The following is a 17,290-nucleotide window of genomic DNA, read 5'->3' as shown; positions in this document are numbered from 1 at the left end:
TAATCAACGCGCAGCCGCGCGCGCAGTTCTACGCATCCCCTCGGCACTCATGGTTCGTGCGTTGAAGTTCCACGAGAAAAAGCTTCTAAAAAAGGTCGACTTCATCTCGTGGAAGACCGACGGCGGAATTCGCGAAGCAAAAATCCTTCGTCGCTATCACATCCAAAAGCGCGAAGACTACGCGAAATACAATCGCTTGTGCGGCGCAATCCAATCACTTGCGACGAAAATCAAGGCTCTCGACGCGCGCGATCCCTTTCGAGTCGACGCGACGCGACAACTTCTCGAAAAAGTCTACAATATCGGACTGATTCCGACGCGAAAAAATCTCGCACTTTGCGACAAAGTTTCCGCTTCGGCGTTCTGCCGACGTCGTCTACCCGTTGTCATGGTGCGCCTGCGCATGGCGCAGCGCGTCAAGGACGCCGTTCGATTTGTCGAACAGGGTCACGTGCGCGTCGGAACGGACGTCGTCACCGATCCCGCCTATTTGGTGACTCGAACTATGGAGGATTTCGTCACGTGGGCGAATGCCTCAAAAATACGAAAGCATGTTATGGACTACAATGAGGAGCGTGACGATTTTGACATGTTATGAAATAGAGATTGATTATTTAGGGTTTGGGACTTTTTCTTTCAGTGCTGTTGCTAGGGCTGAACTTGGCTTTGGCTGTCCGGGAAATTTATCTTGCTGCCTTGGCGGCGGAGGGCGAGAAACGTGCAGTTCGGTCATGCTTGTAGCTAGGTCTTTCTCCCTGTAGTCTCCTCTCCTTTGTCTTGGTTCTGGATTGCTTTTTCGGAATTCAAGGCGTTCTCCAGTGTACCATGACGAGTCACCTTCACCTACTCCTCTTTCTCTTCCTCTGCTTTTGCCTCTTTGTCCTCTTCCTCCTCTTCCTCTTCCTCTTCCTCGTTCCTGGCTGTGGCCACCTTGATCCTGCCTGATATTATTTATAAAATTTCTTTCTGCTCATTGGTCCTGCTATGTATTGTACTGTACCATCGTCGCTTGGGTTGTTCATCCCGTCCCCAGTCTTCCATGTCCTTCAAATCAGAACTGGGTCGCGAAAAGCTGGGTACTGAGGCTGATTTTAGGCCTCCTCTTCCTCCTCTTCCTTCGTCTAAATAAATCATGTGTAGACAGTATGACATAACAGCTGCAAATCCTTTACAAGAATTTCTTTGTTGGGTCTGTCTGCCACTTGAAGACGTTCTACTAGACTGACCTCCCGCTTTTTTTGTATCTATTGTACCAGAAACTTTCCCTTTACTGATCTAAAAGAACAAACGTATAAACGTCTATGCTGAATTCTCTCACTTCACTGAATGGAACCCACGGCGGAGGAGCAACGCCTTCGTTTCCGCCCTCTCTCACATGAGTAGCCAATTTCTGCAAAGATAGTTCCTCCAACGGCACTCACATCTTACCTATTCTACCTGACTCAGCTCCCATTTTTCAATCATACCCTCCACCTTGCCACCTAGCAAACGAACGTTGTGCTCGTGTAGCAAGATGAAGCCATGATCAACTTCAACATCGCCCAGCAATTGGATCTTGCTACCAGGCAAAAGCGACATCCTAAAAGAGGAGGATCAAAACAGCGAAATCTATAGCAATTTACCAATACTTCAAATGAGGCACGTGCGTCATTTCCAGAGCACTGCAACTCAGATGGCCATCAGTCAGTTGCAATTTCAACATTCGAGGTGAATGCATTGATGTCTGATTTGATTTAGGCGCCGCCACATTTCGCACTTTCTGCACCTGCAGAATTAGCGGCCCTTTCAGCTAAATGTTCACAAAGGTATCATTAAAATTGCATTTTCAAACTGGTTAATTAAACTGACTATTAGCGACTGGCCTCTTTGGATTCCATCTGGAAGAGAAGGACTTCCGACTCGTTTCAGATCCAACTAAACTCAAAGATTTTACAGCCAAGTGTCTCAACTGAACATTTTTTCACACGTCTAAGGCCGCCTTTTCAAGTGACGCGTCTTTATTTCCGCAGGCTTCTCCACACAGCCCAACGCCTTCGGCACTCAAATGCCTAAGAAGTGAATAGAAGACGGATCCCCGCCTCATAGGACAAACGAACCAGCCCTTTTTCACCAAAGCAGAAGCCATATCCGGGCCCTTTTCCTAACGCAGAAAGTGTCGTCGGCCGAATTCGAGAGAAAATGGACATTTCTAGCTGGTTCGACGAAATACGGCGTATGAACAAACGTCAAGTAAGCCAAACAATACCTAAATCGACGTAAAAACGAGTCCTAAACGGTCGCTTTCAGCTCTACTATCAAGTCCTCAACTTCGGCATGATCGTCTCGTCGGCGCTCATGATCTGGAAGGGCTTGATGGTGGTAACAGGCAGCGAGAGCCCCATTGTCGTCGTCCTGAGCGGCAGCATGGAACCGGCCTTCTATCGCGGCGATCTCCTCTTTCTTACCAATCACCAAGACGATCCGATTCGCGTCGGCGAAATCGTCGTCTTCAAAATCGAAGGGCGCGACATACCGATCGTTCATCGGGTCATCAAACTCCACCAGAAGGACAGAAACGAAACCGGCGACGAAAGGGGCCCCTATTCGTCGCCACCGATGAAATTTCTCACGAAAGGCGACAACAATCAGGTCGACGATCGCGGCCTTTACGCCAAGGGGCAGATGTGGTTGCAGCGCAAGGACGTTGTCGGTAGAGCGAGGGGCTATCTACCCTACGTCGGCATAGTCACCATACTCATGAATGACTATCCCAAATTCAAGGTGAGAACTCACTAAGACATGTAGCTTTTTTTTACGACTACATACTACTGTATCTCTTGTTTTTTAGTATCTGCTTTTGGCGAGCCTTGGAATTTTTGTTCTTCTAAATAGAGAAGCAAACTGAATGATGAACAAAACCAGCTCACTTTGAATTAGAATTTTTGATTTCTCTCGATCTAACGTGTGCGCGCGTCATGTACCTCTATTTGTCCGGGATCTTCCTACATTTCCAAGCCAACATTCCCCGCACAAAAAATTATAACCCAAACATATTTTTTATTATCCTTAATTAGTTTATAGGCATCTTAGAGAAAGAAAGAACCCAACACGAGCGCCTAATCAAACACAACTCGCCCAAGAAAAAAAAAACAGAGAAACAGTTGTGAGAGTCCGAAACAATTTCATTCCTCCGCTGTCTTACTCTCAGCAGCCGCCTTCTTTCGATTCGACTTCTTTGCAGCCGGCTTCTTCTTAGCCGAAGCCTTCACCGTCGGAGTTTTCTTCTTTGCTGGAGCTTTCTTTGGAGCATCAGCTGACTTTTTCTTAGCCGGCGATTTCACAGCAGCAGCAGCAGCAGCAGCAGGCGCCGGTTTTTTCCTCGGTTCGACCTTTTTTGCTGGGGTCTTTTTTGCTGGGGTCTTCTTCGCAGGGGCCTTTCTCGCAGGTTTTTTCGCGGGCGGCGCTGCTTCTTCTTCGTCGTCGTCGTCACTTTCGACAGCTTTCTTCTTTCTCGCCGGTTTCGAGCTGCGCGCGTTAGTCGCTATTTTGAACGACCCGGACGCGCCTGTGCCCGACGTTTGAACGAGAGCGCCGTTTTCGACGAGACGCTTGAGCGCGCGACGAATGTGCAGTTGAGCGTTTGAGAGCTCCGGATACTGGGTGTCGATGTATTTCGCGATCGCCTGACGCGACGAGCCCTTGCGTTCCTTCAGCGAGACGATCGCTTCCCTCACGAGATCCGCGTACGGTTTGTGACTCGGCGCAGAGCGTTTCTTCTTTTGGCCTTCTACGGCAGCGGCGGCGGCAGGCGCTTTCGCTTTTTTCGTCGTCTTCGATTTAGTTTTAGCTGACATTGATTCGAGAGCGAGACGACTTGCTACGACACTTCAAATGACGACGAGTGGACGCTTGGCGCTTGCGCGCGGGCGCTTTTCGTATTTATAACCCGTAGTATTCGAACGTGAACGGAAAGAGTCACGTGATAATCGGCGGGGATCGCGATTGCACGGGCGTCCGGGTTGTGCTTGGTCGTCTCATTCGATTGCGTCGCATTTCGTCATCGCTCGTTCGATTTCGATTCCGTTTGTTTAGAAACGTTGTCCGAGGACTCTACTACCAGTCTGACCGGACTTGGTCGCTAGCAGAGCTCGGGTAAAGACGTAAGACGCGCAGATGTTGTGAAGTTTCGTCAGGGTTCGTGACACATTCCGACTTTTCCGTCCGTTTCACCTTAGCAGATGCTCGAATCGGCTCGAAATGCACAGAAGGAAGACTCCAGACGTTTTTCTACTTGTTAGCGTAGCGTTTTGCCGACATTCGTCGAGAAATCGTCGAGAAATCGGCGTTCGAAATCCTTCGCCAAGCACACTCCTTGTGTGACGTCACCACCCGAAAGGACGGTCGTACGTCGTCTAGACCAACGTAATTGCGACCCGAACGAGCAAGAGCATCGTCTCGATAGTCTCTAAATGCAGTATAGATACGAATCGCTCGGATTCGAGCTCGCGAAACGGCGCTGTTTAGACTTTTTCTCGATGCGACCTACGGGCTTCTCCTACGCTTCACTTCCCATAAGACCATCGACGAAACACAACAATAACGTCTTAGTCCGACATCGTTTCAAAACCAGAAAGACGCTCTAGATAGTCACAAAGTCGTTTCTATTCGTTCGACGTTCGCACGCGTTATTTTAGAGCTGTTTAGGGCCGTTTCTTGGCGGGCGGGCGGGCGCGTCATCGACCCCCTCCCTCCCTCCTCGAAGACAAAGGAAACTGTCGTTTGTCTTATCGACGAAAATCGACCTCTGAGTCAAGAAATCCTCTCTCGGGTGCGATTTGTTCTGCGAGTGCGTTTTGAGCGAGTGGAAAGCCGCGAAGAGAATCGCTTTCGTCTGGGTTGCGTTGCGGCCGCTCGATCTTCTGTTTTCTTCCCCTCGTACACTGTCCCGCCCCAGAAAAAGTCGCCAAACGATCGCTGTACAAAAAGACGAGTTCATTGCGCTATCGTTGGCGCAAAAGTGGGTGGGCGTGAGTCGAGCAAGAAAGAGTGAGATTGATTCGCAATGGCGGCCGGTCGAGTGCGGTCGCCGACATCGCGCGACACCACGAACGAATCAAATCGATTTCTCGCTAACGTGTACGGTTAAAAAATCGCTGCAATCACTTTCTAAACGCTATATTTCGTCAGGAAATAAAAATCGTCGTAGTCGCTGAAGAATTCTTTCATTCGGTTTTTTCGGTTTCAAAATACTTCTCCTTCACACTTGACGTCCTACGCGAACAAAAAGAAACGGGCGATCAATATACTGCGAGTCACGACAACTGCAGGGTATAAATGACTTGAAAAAGTCGAAGTCGGCTCCAAAAGCAGACGACATCAAAGAGAAAACATCATCACACTGACGTTCACCGGCACCGAAAACGTAGCCATTTGCCTTGTCAACCGCCTTGACAACGTTAGCCACACTCTGCTTATCCTGCATGAAAACGTTAGAAAAAGGTTCTTCTCTCACTTGGAAGAGAAAATTTTCACTTGAATGTTTAGAGTGATGAATGAAACTAGACTGTAGTCTTCGATGACTCCGCAAATGGCTTCATTCATTTTCTTGTGTCGGCTAAAGAATGGGTCATCGTGGAGACGATCCACTAAGAAGGAGAGATCCAGTACGTTGGTATAAAAATCCAACCCAAAACCTATAGAATAAATTAGTAAAAAGAAAAAAAACGTAGCATATGCCTACTTAGTTGACCACACTGCTCTATCAAATCGACTTTGGATAGAACGTTGACGTGAGGCAACTCCAGCTGAATCATCGTCGTAAGAGACGTAAGAAGCACGGAAACGAATTTCGCCGGATCACTGCAATAGTGAGAGTCGACAAGATGAACAGCAGCCAGCTAAAGAAAACTAAGTGCATCAGTCTCCCCACAAGACAACTCCTACGTACCCACCCTGTGATTGCTCTTCAAAAGTCTCTGTACAATGTTCCTTACTGCATTGTGATGCGTGTACAGTTCGACTTGCCCGGGGCAATCGAACAGTACGTAGTGATTTTGACTGGCAAGTTCTGCCAGCTTTGCCTCTAGCCAACTTATGTTGGCCTCTAGAAATTCCATGCAGTAAATGAGACCCCCGTTGGGACCCAGGCGAAATTTTTCCATGACGTCTTCCAGTTTGATGAGATGGGAAATGTCTACGGTTGCTGTATAGGGAAGATGATCGTTCGCCGGGTCGAGATTGACTACAGCAACTTTTCGGCCCAATGCAGTCATGAATTCGTGCATTGCACGGCAATAGGTCGTCTTTCCTGAGCCAGGAGGCCCGATGACGATTTGAGAAAACATTGTTTGAGCGCGCTAACTTGTGGGTGAAGAGACGCGCCCGGATCAAGCATGTCAAAGCGCGTGGAAAAAGCGAAGTAGGCTATACTACGTGCTCGTCGATCGCGAAATGATGTTTGTATTTCCTAAGGAAGGCGAAGACGCATCGTGGCAGACGCATTCTTGAGCAAAAGTCGCCAAAAATAGAGGAGAACGTCAAATCGGCTCTGTTCATCCGCGGAAGTCGAACAAGCGACATTGTCACTAAAGCAATGAGAGATTTGGTAAGTTTTGTGAACTCGTAGTCGTCAAATTACGAATTCGTGAAGTGCAGTGCGCAATCAAGAAACCTCACTCCACATTCTTTCAACGGTAAGAAAGAATTACTTAGCACATACGAAATCGACTAGAATTTTTATAGAAAAAATATTATTCGTCCATTTGAGGACCAGACTTCTCTGGTATTTGAATCTAGATAGCATATAATTAAACTTGTGCCTCTATCTCTATCTTTCAGGAACATTTCAGTAGAAATAGTGATGCTTCTCTGTTTGTATTTGGGTCTCACTCAAAAAAGCGTCCTCACAATTTGGTTTTTGGTGAGTACAGAATAGCAGGCCGGGTCAAAGGAAGGAGGAACTGATTTCTTCTTAGGTCGAATGTTTGACTATCAGGTAGCAGACATGATAGAGCTAGGCATTGATAGTTACAAGGCAGCAAAAGATTTCAAGGTTTTTTATTTTGCTCTCTGCCTCCTTTCCACTCTAATAATCTAGAATCAAAGGTTTCCAATTGCGCTGTTGGCTGCAAACCGTGCATCATTTTTACTGGTAGTCGGTTTGAAGAAACGGAAGAACTTCAAAAATTTAGAAATTTGATGCTAGGTGAGCATCCACCGAGCCAATTGGGGCATATTTATCGAAATTGGGCTATAGATTTCTTTCGGCAAAGCGTTGTGAAAAAGATTAGCCTCAAGGGTTTGGAGCGCGTAATTTCATTTGCAGCTGAAGGGGATAAGATATACATGAGGAATTATAGGTCAGTTATATCAGTCAATAAGTTGTCTGGCTATACGACGTTGTTGTCAATGCCTCGCTTTTTCTTTGGTGCACAGAATGGTTTTGAAGAAATCAGGAACGCCTATCCCAAAAGTTGAACTAGTTGAAATCGGTCCATCGTTAGACTTTACGCTGAGACGATGCCACCTAGCGTCTAAAGAAGTGATGAAGGCGGCAATGAAGAAACCAAAGGAGGCAACAGTGCGCAGCTTTTGTCAAATTTGCTTGATTAATTGATCAAATCTCTTGTTTTTAAGATCAAGAAGAAAAAGAATGTGGACCACGATCCATTTGGAAGCCAGCTTGGCCGAATTCACATGCAAAGACAAGACTTGGGTACATTGCAGACAAAACGGGTAAAGGCTCTCAAGTCGCAACGTCAGAGAAAGCGAAAGCCATTGGAAAACGATGAACCTGCAGACCCTAGTACCTCTTTGCCTAAAAAATCAAAAACATCTGCCGATTGAATGAATAAGCTAGCACTATTTGCACTTATAAAAGAAGCAGAGTGTGAAAAACGCTAGTTTTTGGTTACCAGCATTTACACATTTTTTTGCTAAGCAACCGTCGTTATGCGGGAACTCCGCTGTCGTTACGGCAACGTAGCTATAATTACAGGAAGGATCTCAGGGAAGTCGACCTCTCACTACAGTACACGATCATGAAGAAGAAGAAACTCAAGATGAAACTCTCCGTCGCGTCCTCCGATCGAAAACTCGTCGACGTGCAGGAATCGCTCGTTCAAGACGATTTTTCCCTTCGCAAGGTCCGCCTCTCGACCTCGTACGAGCGTCGCGTCGCGTCGCGCGGTTTTGACGCCCTCTTTCGCCTTCGCAGACGATTCGAAGCGGCATGCCGGCCAATCCGACGGCCCTCGCAATCGATCCCGTTCAGAAAATCGTCGCAATCGGCTCGAGAACGGGAGCAATTCGACTATATCCAAACGAAACGTCGCGTTTTTCCCAATTGGGGCTCTACCTCTACACAATAACGCGCTTTCCTTGACTCGATCTCTCTCACGCTAGGTCGTCCAGGGGTCGAAATACACGTAGAGCACGAACCAGAGGCGGAAGTTCAGCAGCTATTATTCCTAGTCAATGAAGTGAGATGACGCACTGTAACACAGATAGATTCATAGGAACAAGTTCATGCATCGAGTGCACGCAGTGTGTGCGATACTGAGTCTTCTGGCGACTGTTTATGGAAGTCTTTATGTGCTAAATTGGTTGCCTTCACGGGTGGGCCTAATTAGTTAAATGAAGGAACTATTCATAGGAAATCTTTAGTTCATATGTATATTGGTTTCTCCTCTCCCCCAGGGAGTGATGATATCAATGACGGACAGCAGCGTATTGCACCTGTGGACGTTGCGGCAAAAAATTCCGGCCGTTGCTCAAAACTTGAACTTCACCAGAGAACAGTTACATAGTACAATTATTACGATTAGACATCACGTGTGCGGAATTTAGTGTAACCTGCTGCCATTTGCCATTCAAGTCGGAATGGCTCTACATTGGGACCGACGCCGGAAACGTCTATATGGCAAATGCGCACACGTTCGCTATGTCGATGTATAGCATTCATTGGAATCGCGCCATTGGCACGTTAGACACGTGTTTTTACGCTGAAAAGAAAGCGGTATTTCTTGCCGTTTTTTTTTCTTGTAGCGCTCAGAAGGGCAAACGTCCTGGACCCGTCGTCTTGCTGGCCGAACAGCCGTCCAATCAGAACAAAGTATGATGCTTCCCTGAGTTGTTTCTTCTTCTTCTTTGGAATGCGTTTCTAGTTGATAATCGGGTTTCATTCTGGCCTTCTCGCTCTGTGGGACGTGCACTTGAAAAAAGCCGAGATGCATTTCCAATACAAATCGGTTTGGGGTTCTCTATCCAGCGTATTATTATTATTATTATTGGTTGTGATATTGTAGAAATTCTACTGCTTATCTTGGCTGAGCGACGGCAGCAAATTCGTCTGCGGTCATTCGTCGGGAGAGCTCACGTTCTGGTCGCCCAAATCAGAAAAACCAGAATCGACGGCGATTCCTCACGGTAAACTATAGCCCCAGTACGAAGTCACTCACTCACTCACTCACTCATCTTATCTGCACTTGTCAAGGCAAAGGAGACCAGAACCTTGTGTCTATTTCAAAAATTGAATACCTAAGCCGCGCTAAAGGGTAAATAACGTTTTAACATAACATTCGAGACGATCTCTTTACTTAGCGATCCCATTATCATTTTCTCGGGAGGGGTTCCCAAAGAGGACTACCAAGGAGCGGTGACCGTATTTTCAAACAAGAGCATTCGCACGCTGACATTCGACAGTGTTCTCGTCGACTTCGCCGTTCTCTGCGAGCAGCCTTTTCCGGACGGTGGGGACCCAGCGTTTTCCCTACTCCTCCACTGATTTTCTTTTTCTAGAAACGAGAGATCCTCACACGCTAGTCGTTCTCTTAGAAAACAGAATTTCTTTCTACGATATAGCGTCGCCGGGGTAAGAGAGAGCGAGAGACACGGGGGTTGTAGTTAGAGCCTTTTGGGAGAATTTTCTTCTATAACAGATGCCCTCTTCGCGATTGTCCCTATGGACTTGACATCAGCCTCGCTCCTGTCACGTCGACGGCTTACTATACGAGCGTGGGAGAAGATTTGATGACGGAATTGACGTCGGCGACGACGAGAAAGCGTGCAAAGGGTCGCCTTGTGGTATTTTTCTCCCTTTGAGTTGGAGAGACCCCTCACAAAATAGATTCTTTTTAGACGTCGCCGTTGTCAGGTGGAACACTAGGAAATCCGGGGCCACGCGTCTCAAACGATATAATCATTACTGGGTTCGTTAATCTAAAGTCTCTGTGTGCATGTGTCTCGTTATTGATTATTATTATTATTATTATTATTATTATTATAGTCACGTTGACGGCTCTGTTCGTCTGTGGAATTCTTCATCCGGTATGGATATATGTAGTGGAGACATATTTTCTATCTATTTATTTTGGTTAGTGAATTTTCATCCGTTGCACGAATTCGATTTGTCCGACGTTTTTGTCCGAGGATCGGACGCCGCGCCCGACTGTTTAGCCGTTCAGCAGATTTATCTCTGTACGCTCAGTTACATGCTGTGCGTCACGACGAGCTCTAGCAACTTGGTCTGTTGTCCCTTCAGCAGAAATAATCTGACAGTGGAGCGAAAGGTACGGCGACGAATTCGATCGCATATATTTCTCGTTTCTCGTGGGAATAGGTGATCGATATTGTCGTATCGAGCGGCTCTTTTGAAACGAAGTCTCCGACCGCCTCTCCTCCGACTGTTGCCGCCTGTTGTTTCAAAAACGAAACGGCTGTTCTATCCGCCGGATTTCAACCGACACTGTGCTGTCAGCTTCAGTCCGATAGCAGCTCCCATCTGCCGCAAATATCGTCCATTGCTTACACGTCGAATCTGGGACTGTCAGTCCTTCTCTCACCCCCGCTCTATATTCTAATGTTCTCTTTTGTAGACTGGCTATTGGCATGACGTGGGGCGTATCTCTGATCGACGTCAAACAGGAGAAGTGCCTTTGGACGTTGCCTGCGTTTGAGATATACAGTTAGTAAACGCAACGTATGCAATTTGCTCTTGAACTCTATGCCTTCTCAAGAATTGGCTAATCCTTCCGCTGCCGTATCGCCGGGACCCAACTCTCCGTCTCACCAACGGAAGGACAGCGGTCTCGACGACCCCGACTCCAAGCCGTCAAAGTGGCAAATGTTTCTCGCTCGACGCCGCGCAACCGGATCAAATCAAAGTCAGAGCGTTCGAAAAAAGAGTCTTCGAAACGTCGTCGCTTTGAAAAAGTCGTTGCTGCCGCGAAACAGCGACGACAATCTCGGCGCCGTTATGGAATCGCCTCCGACGACCGCCGAGCAGAATTCAATAGACGGCGAAGAGTGCATGGACGCCGTGGAAACGGTTCGCTTTGCGACGACCTACGGGCAAAAAGAGAGTATGTGAGAAAACTCTTCTTTTGCGAGCTCTAGTATCTTTTTTCTAGTTCCCAGCATTAATGATAGTCTCTGGATTGGGACGAGCGGCGGAAACGTCGCGTGTGTAGTGATTCAAGTCCCGTCGGGGGCAGATCGGTCTAAAGATTCTGTTATGTTACTACCAACCGGTACTGATAAATCTCTTTCTTTTTGTCTTCCTTTCTCTATCTCAGTGTCGTATAGGATCTTTGTTTTCGCTAAAGGATCCCGTTCTTTTTGTGACTATTTTAGATCACCTCGGTTCTATTCTTCCGCCGTCGAAGCAATCACTTTTACCTGGTAAGTCCTTTTTTGGCGTTCGCGATTCGATTCGTTGTTGGCCAGTGAACTAATTGTTTAGCAAAAGCCGTTCCTACTTCCGCCGATCCAACGACGAGTTCAAAATTTCGTCAGCCACCCACTCAACATTTTGCCGTTTTCTGTACGGAACGTCAAATCAAAGTATGCAGATGCTAGCATTTTTTATAATTACTACTTAGAATGTGACAATCGTATATAGCTCATTCATATTTGAAACTTTACGTTAGGTCTACATTCTGCCGGCCAAGTCGCATTCGTATACGAAGATAGACGCTCCGAAGGATTGTTTCTTTGTCAAGGCGTCTGTGATTTCAATAAAAGGTGAAGAATGTCTGAGTTAAAGGAAGGACATTTTTTTGACAGATTTTTATAGAGGAGAGCTGCGCGTACTGCTTAGCTCACACGGGCCAAATCTTGATTTACAGTCTCCCATCTTTGAAGATTTTGCTCAACGTTGATAGTAAACTTCCCGTGGATAGAATAGGGTAAGTCCAACGCCAGCTGGATCTCTTCCGATCGTTAGCATCTTGTAGTATTTGGAGAACTTTCTGCATTGCCAACGAGGGACAGGGAATGTACATGGGATCCAGATCTGAAATACAACGAATTTCTGTGGTCGAAAACGACGAGTGAGAATTTGCTTTGCATTCGTGCGAGCTCGTATACGCTGATTCGCTTACATTGTAGCCTGAATGTTCCCGACTCGTTTGGGGATTTGTTCGTATTCATACCACTTCCGGAGAGACCGTCAAAGGGATTCTTTGCTCGTCTCTTTACCGGACAAACGACTGAAGCAAATAGAGCAGAATTATGTACGCGAGTCTTTTCTTTGAAGGTCGATCGAACGGTGTATTTTTTGTTTAGTTGGCAGTAAAGCTGGATCATTATCCGTAGCTGAGAAAAAATTTCCCCGCGCAGACTTGTCACTTGCAGACTCTCCATTTAGCAAAGCACATCGAGTGAGCCTTCGTTCTTTCTCCGTTCCCATATCTCCCCTTTTTTTAATATGGTTTGTTCAGGCTCTGATTGAACGAGGTGACAAAGTGAGCGAACTGGCGGACAAGACGGAAAAAATGGCTATGAATGCCAGTAACTTCGCTTCAGCCGCGAGTCAGCTGAGACGAAAATACGAATCCAAAAAATGGTACGAGTTTTGGTAGGTTAGTCCGACAGACTCGCTCGTATAGTGTATCTACTACGTGCGATGCACTTACATTGTACATAACCCAAGCAGGACAAGGACAGACAAAAAAATGACGCGAACGGGTCTAGACAGCTCCGTTTAGATATTGCACGCTAGCCCTTCTGGATCAACCGAAACGTCTGTGCCTAGCACAATGACATCCTGATAAACGTATACCGAAATCAAATCGATATAGTAACGAAATCGCGATCTTCTTCAAAACCTCGTAAATGCGGACTTCGGGTTCCACGAACTTTACCCCGCAGGTTATTGGCAGCGGCAGTTTTTTCTTTTCTAGGCCTTAGAAATACCACAAATGAAAATGCATTCTTACACAAGTAGCACAGAATACTTCTGAGAAGTGACGAGATTCCCACTTGCAGTGGAACGTTCAGCACGTCGACCTGCTCTTGCATTTCACAAATACACACATTACACGGTAATTGTTTTCTTACCGGAATGGATCCTATTTTAGACTTCTTTACGGCGATTTTACCCCTGTATAGTTAAGATATACTGATGCACTTGACGCCAATGTTTACAGGTATACACTAACCCGACGGTAGTGTCGGTTTTGTTTAACTTTAACGTCAGACGATGGTCTGTATCTGTATCGTAATCAAAGCCCACGCTATATTGACCTTGTATGATCTAGATAAATAGACAATGACTGTCCCGCGGTCCGTGCATGATGTGCAGTCGTTATACGATTTGTAGCGTAAACACGGGCGTTTCTGTTGTGTCGCTCGTACTGTTGTCCAACACGAACGCTGCTAGGTCAACGTATAGGGGGACGTTGATCGTCTGATCTTTTTCAACGAGCGAAAACTGCGCCGGCTTTTCCATGGAAATTCTGATGATCATATCTTTTGATTGGGGGTAACGTTTTGCTAGCTAAACACAAGAAAAACATTTAAATGTAACTAATAGAAGTTCTTAATAAGGAATTACATTTGGAATAAAGACACCCAAGCTGTCAGTCGTCACCCGCATCCCAGTTTCTTTCTAGAGAGAACAAGTTGAGGGTGCTATTTAGTCTATATACTGTACGTAGTCTTGTATACGCACAATCTCCCTGACGGTCGTTTGAAGTGCTCCTGATTCGTCGAATGCAACTCCACCCGAATTGAGCATCTCCTTGCTGACAAATAGGTAGAACATTTTGTTTGTTTGAGGTGAGCTGAAAGTTGATTTTTTCAGTAACTGCTGTTGAGCCGCCCCGTGAAATGTAAAAAGGCCCTATAGTGGATATAGTATTAGCTTGCGAATCGTTATCGATACCAAATTCTGATTCAATACCCGATGAAAAGACTTCACGGAGTCGTTCGTAAATACGGGGGGTTTGACCAAAGAGAGATCGAGGAATACTCCGTCGGATATCGACAAGTTCACTATAAACATTTTGTCTTCATTTAAAACGACTTGCACATTAAAATTGTTTACACGGTAAATTTTCGAAAGCAGTTTGTCCTAGTTCGGTTATTCCGCTAGTGAGTTTAGAGCAAGCCTAGTGAACCGGCAACACAAATTAACAGTTATTTAATTAATTAGGAAAACTTTAACTACATACTTTACTATTGAAAAGGTGCTTAAATTTGCTGTCTATTGCGTGCGAAAACAAATTATACAGCCAGCTGAAAACGAGAGAAACCTTTGCCGGAATTCTAGAACTGACCGTAAACTATATTTCAACCTCGCTCCTCCTTGAAACTTGGCATCAACGCTATAGGAATGGAAATCGCAGCGCGGCACCAAGAATGTTGGCATCCCGTCGCTCAATCCTTGAAACAGAAAGGTCTTACTGACGTAATAAAATAAATAAGGATAAAGTTTCGTTTTCAAGGAAAACCCCTGAGTTCCTGCCTGCTAGCTACCTGCCGCGGCAGTGATGGAGAGGTCGATCGTTGCTGAAAGATGGACGCTTCCGCTATCTGCTATCTTGAAGCTGCGGAAAAAAACGGCATACCGGTAGGCAAGGTACGTCTTTTGCTCTCCCTTTTGCGTACAGTCCTTCTCCTGTTTTGTATGACCAGTCTGCTGAAAGTGAAATGTGAACTTCTGAAACGGATGCGGTGATTCCTTCGCCTGGAGCCAAGTTCACTTTCAAATGTTCATCGACGAGATCGGAATCGGTGGCATGAATGCTATCAAGTGAAAGGAGGAAATTTCAGTTCTCGCGCTTAGATCCGTGCGCGAGTGTCTTTATACTTTGATATTGTGTAGTGAACCGTCCCAATCAACTCTGAGAAATCCCCCGATAGATCCGGAACATCGAAGGAGGTGAATTGGCTGCGAAGTTGCTGAAGGAAAACGGTACGAACTGCGAAAAATTCACATTGGCGTGCGTTTTAAAATAATTGACTTGATTATTACTGAAGTCTATTCCCTTTTTTTCAAGATGAATCCGAAATAACGACGGCTCCTCGTTGCCGTTTGCGTGAATAGTACAGAGAATGCAACTTACGAGCGCTGCGACCAGTTCTTTCATGCCGGAGTGTTGTCAGCTAAAATGACGGAAGACTTTTAGCACGCAGATCTAAATACGCACACCCTAATCAGCTTTCGTCACGTGACCAATTGTTGCTGCAGCTCGGCTACGTTCTCTGGCTACATAGCTGCTATGTCATCTCAGAAAGGAAATCAGGTGACCGAAGACGGGTTTATCGAAACACTAGAGGGTCCGGAGCTCGATCAGACGAGGGCGGAGCCAATCGAAGAAGGAAGGAAGTGGCCTTTCCTTCTTCGTTTCAAAGTCGTCGTCTTCGGCATTTCCCTGGGTATTGCCGGTCAAGCTGGATTATGGAAATCCCTCTCGCACAGCGGAGCGACAAAACAATTCGGCATTCCGACGTTCGTCAATGAGACGTTCTGGATTATTGGAATATTTGCTTTGACGTTGTCTACTGTGTGCTACATCCTAAAGAGCATTTTCTGGCCGGGGGGCGTACGCAGGGAATTTATACACCCGGTGAGGGTAAATTTTTTTGCAGCTCCCTTCGTCGCCGGATTGCTACTTTTGCTTGCGACGCCTCAGCGATGGATTAGTGGAAACACGTCGCAGAATCACAGCGGAAATTTGACGGTCAGTTTTCAGTAACCTTGTACGGTACGTCTTCAACTATATTAGTTTTAGGTGCGAGGACCTGAAGAGGCTTCAGGGAGCCTGAATCACGTAGGTAGATATTTGTGAAGATAATTTGTACTGCTATAAACCGTTTTTAGATGTACATGAAAGTTCTTTTCTTCATTTTGATGACACCTCTATTTTTGCTGGAGCTGTATCTATACGGTGCGTGGATGTACAGCCAAAAGAGGATTCTGCGATCTGGTAATCCTGCATATCAACTCGCCATCGTTGGAAATTACATTGGAGCTAATTTGGCCGCTCAAGTTGGTCTCGATGAAATTGGTCTCTTTCTATTTGCCGTCGGGACGCTCTATTATCTTCTCGTTTTTGTTTCCATTTACCAGGTTATCTTCGCAGAATCCGGCGGCTTGTCTTTTGCCGAAACAGACGCGGATAGTCGACGTCGCCACAAAAGATTTCGATCCATTGAATTGCATTTGCATCCTATTTTGTTCTTATTCGTTGCTCCGCCGGCGGCGGCGGCTTTAGCTCAAGCCCAGTTGACGTCTGGCAAGCAGATGGATCATCTCGCCAAATCGTTTTTCTTCATCTCTTTTTTTCTGTTCCTGTCACTTCTTCACTGCCTTGTTCTATTTGTTAGGCGTGCGCCATTCACTATCGGTTACTGGGCCTATACGTTTCCAATGGCTGCGCTTGGAACTAGTGCCACTGAATATGCAACGACTACAAAGTCAGACGTGGCATTGTATATGAGTCTAATACTAGCAGGTCTAGCCACAGCCGTGATATTGCTCGTGGCCATAGTCACAGTATGTAAAGTGGTAGTATCTGGCGTGTTTCCTAATGATCCTGTTATGCACGTTCTCGCTGGCCAGCGAGACATCTCCCCGTCAGTAAACTGCAGCAGAGAGACCCTACTTAGAGAAAAGGTGCCCTAGAATACGCTGATTGCTTGTTTGCTGCTTTCAATTTATTACACGTCCAGTGGGTGATCATAACTCGATTACACTCGCATGCGGGCATTTCTCATCCAATTTATCGCCGCTAGACTTGTGAGATGGAAACTGCCAGGCAACTAGTCTCGAAAACGGAACGAGTGACTGAGGACGGATTTATCAGAGCCCTCGGCGGCCCCGAGCTTGATCAGATGCCGAGCTGCTCGCGACAGGAAGCTGAGAGAGTCGACGAAGATCCGGAGGCCAAATGGCCATTTCTACTTCGCTTTCGCGTCGTCCTATTTGGGATTTCACTCGGTATTAGCGGTCAAGCGGGACTATGGAAGTCCCTCTCCCACAGCGGAGCAACGAAACGCTTTGGCATTCCAACGTTCGTACACGAAA

The 17,290-nt window shown here is 46.4% G+C and overlaps 8 protein-coding genes across 12 annotated transcripts; 4 read left to right on the top strand and 4 right to left on the bottom strand.

The window, feature by feature from the left end:
• Positions 1–28: 28 nt before the first annotated feature.
• On the top strand, positions 29–717 carry LOC136192691 (U3 small nucleolar ribonucleoprotein protein IMP3-like). Its single transcript, XM_065981377.1, has one exon. It carries the CDS (start codon positions 50–52, stop codon positions 596–598), a length of 549 nt encoding a protein of 182 aa, XP_065837449.1. The 5' UTR covers positions 29–49; the 3' UTR covers positions 599–717.
• Positions 591–2,163, bottom strand: LOC136192689 (tudor domain-containing protein 3-like). The gene is made up of 9 exons (XM_065981374.1): positions 2,097–2,163; positions 1,967–2,048; positions 1,849–1,914; positions 1,629–1,789; positions 1,438–1,579; positions 1,319–1,390; positions 1,173–1,275; positions 1,001–1,121; positions 591–941 (listed from the first exon to the last, which is right to left on the bottom strand). The coding sequence occupies exons 1-9, from the start codon at positions 2,123–2,125 to the stop codon at positions 611–613; spliced, it is 1,107 nt and encodes a 368-aa protein (XP_065837446.1). The 5' UTR covers positions 2,126–2,163; the 3' UTR covers positions 591–610.
• Positions 2,121–2,935, top strand: LOC136192690 (signal peptidase complex catalytic subunit SEC11A-like). Its single transcript, XM_065981375.1, has 3 exons — positions 2,121–2,229; positions 2,287–2,760; positions 2,828–2,935. The coding sequence occupies exons 1-3, from the start codon at positions 2,179–2,181 to the stop codon at positions 2,882–2,884; spliced, it is 582 nt and encodes a 193-aa protein (XP_065837447.1). The 5' UTR covers positions 2,121–2,178; the 3' UTR covers positions 2,885–2,935.
• A 226-nt stretch (positions 2,936–3,161) lies between these two features.
• On the bottom strand, positions 3,162–3,833 carry LOC136193022 (histone H1-delta-like). The gene has a single exon (XM_065981810.1). The coding sequence runs from the start codon at positions 3,831–3,833 to the stop codon at positions 3,162–3,164; it is 672 nt and encodes a 223-aa protein (XP_065837882.1).
• A 1,264-nt stretch (positions 3,834–5,097) lies between these two features.
• LOC136193305 (GPN-loop GTPase 2-like) lies at positions 5,098–6,346 on the bottom strand. Of its 2 annotated transcripts, XM_065982168.1 has the most exons (5): positions 5,931–6,346; positions 5,720–5,876; positions 5,512–5,672; positions 5,319–5,455; positions 5,098–5,250 (listed from the first exon to the last, which is right to left on the bottom strand). In XM_065982168.1, the coding sequence occupies exons 1-5, from the start codon at positions 6,321–6,323 to the stop codon at positions 5,202–5,204; spliced, it is 897 nt and encodes a 298-aa protein (XP_065838240.1). In that variant the 5' UTR covers positions 6,324–6,346; the 3' UTR covers positions 5,098–5,201. The 2 variants fall into 2 exon arrangements, with proteins under 2 accessions (XP_065838240.1, XP_065838239.1); XM_065982167.1 differs by having other exon boundaries at positions 5,098–5,455.
• Positions 5,847–7,880, top strand: LOC136193303 (ribosome production factor 2 homolog). The gene is made up of 10 exons (XM_065982166.1): positions 5,847–6,397; positions 6,451–6,583; positions 6,634–6,671; positions 6,721–6,760; positions 6,817–6,898; positions 6,954–7,030; positions 7,084–7,183; positions 7,235–7,337; positions 7,414–7,558; positions 7,615–7,880. The coding sequence occupies exons 1-10, from the start codon at positions 6,372–6,374 to the stop codon at positions 7,822–7,824; spliced, it is 954 nt and encodes a 317-aa protein (XP_065838238.1). The 5' UTR covers positions 5,847–6,371; the 3' UTR covers positions 7,825–7,880.
• An 83-nt stretch (positions 7,881–7,963) lies between these two features.
• Positions 7,964–16,948, top strand: LOC136193291 (syntaxin-binding protein 5-like). Of its 4 annotated transcripts, none has more exons than XM_065982151.1 (32): positions 7,964–8,123; positions 8,195–8,292; positions 8,378–8,459; positions 8,677–8,777; positions 8,827–8,961; positions 9,025–9,091; positions 9,144–9,227; positions 9,285–9,405; positions 9,473–9,533; positions 9,580–9,728; positions 9,778–9,850; positions 9,918–10,062; positions 10,117–10,187; positions 10,265–10,305; positions 10,357–10,547; positions 10,598–10,803; positions 10,854–10,942; positions 10,995–11,339; positions 11,388–11,507; positions 11,563–11,658; positions 11,720–11,820; positions 11,907–12,000; positions 12,053–12,164; positions 12,213–12,308; positions 12,367–12,491; positions 12,544–12,638; positions 12,699–14,657; positions 14,706–14,830; positions 14,896–15,175; positions 15,261–15,944; positions 15,996–16,034; positions 16,085–16,948. In XM_065982151.1, the coding sequence occupies exons 1-27, from the start codon at positions 8,019–8,021 to the stop codon at positions 12,837–12,839; spliced, it is 3,144 nt and encodes a 1,047-aa protein (XP_065838223.1). In that variant the 5' UTR covers positions 7,964–8,018; the 3' UTR covers positions 12,840–14,657; positions 14,706–14,830; positions 14,896–15,175; positions 15,261–15,944; positions 15,996–16,034; positions 16,085–16,948. The 4 variants fall into 4 exon arrangements, with proteins under 4 accessions (XP_065838223.1, XP_065838222.1, XP_065838225.1 ...); XM_065982150.1 differs by having other exon boundaries at positions 14,896–15,203; XM_065982153.1 differs by having other exon boundaries at positions 14,896–15,203; positions 15,990–16,034.
• LOC136193299 (bactericidal permeability-increasing protein-like) lies at positions 12,807–15,382 on the bottom strand. The gene is made up of 16 exons (XM_065982161.1): positions 15,236–15,382; positions 15,071–15,182; positions 14,869–15,006; positions 14,737–14,807; positions 14,556–14,643; positions 14,433–14,496; positions 14,306–14,369; positions 14,162–14,253; positions 13,931–14,101; positions 13,814–13,867; positions 13,571–13,756; positions 13,419–13,513; positions 13,318–13,360; positions 13,215–13,266; positions 13,086–13,162; positions 12,807–13,024 (listed from the first exon to the last, which is right to left on the bottom strand). Exons 1-16 carry the CDS (start codon positions 15,348–15,350, stop codon positions 12,962–12,964), a joined length of 1,485 nt encoding a protein of 494 aa, XP_065838233.1. The 5' UTR covers positions 15,351–15,382; the 3' UTR covers positions 12,807–12,961.
• Positions 16,949–17,290: the final 342 nt, after the last annotated feature.

This window comes from Oscarella lobularis, chromosome 11 (genome assembly GCF_947507565.1).
Source record: "Oscarella lobularis chromosome 11, ooOscLobu1.1, whole genome shotgun sequence".
NCBI lineage: Eukaryota > Metazoa > Porifera > Homoscleromorpha > Homosclerophorida > Oscarellidae > Oscarella > Oscarella lobularis.
Note: the sequence above shows the minus strand (reverse complement) of the source record. Positions and strands in the feature narration are given on the sequence as shown.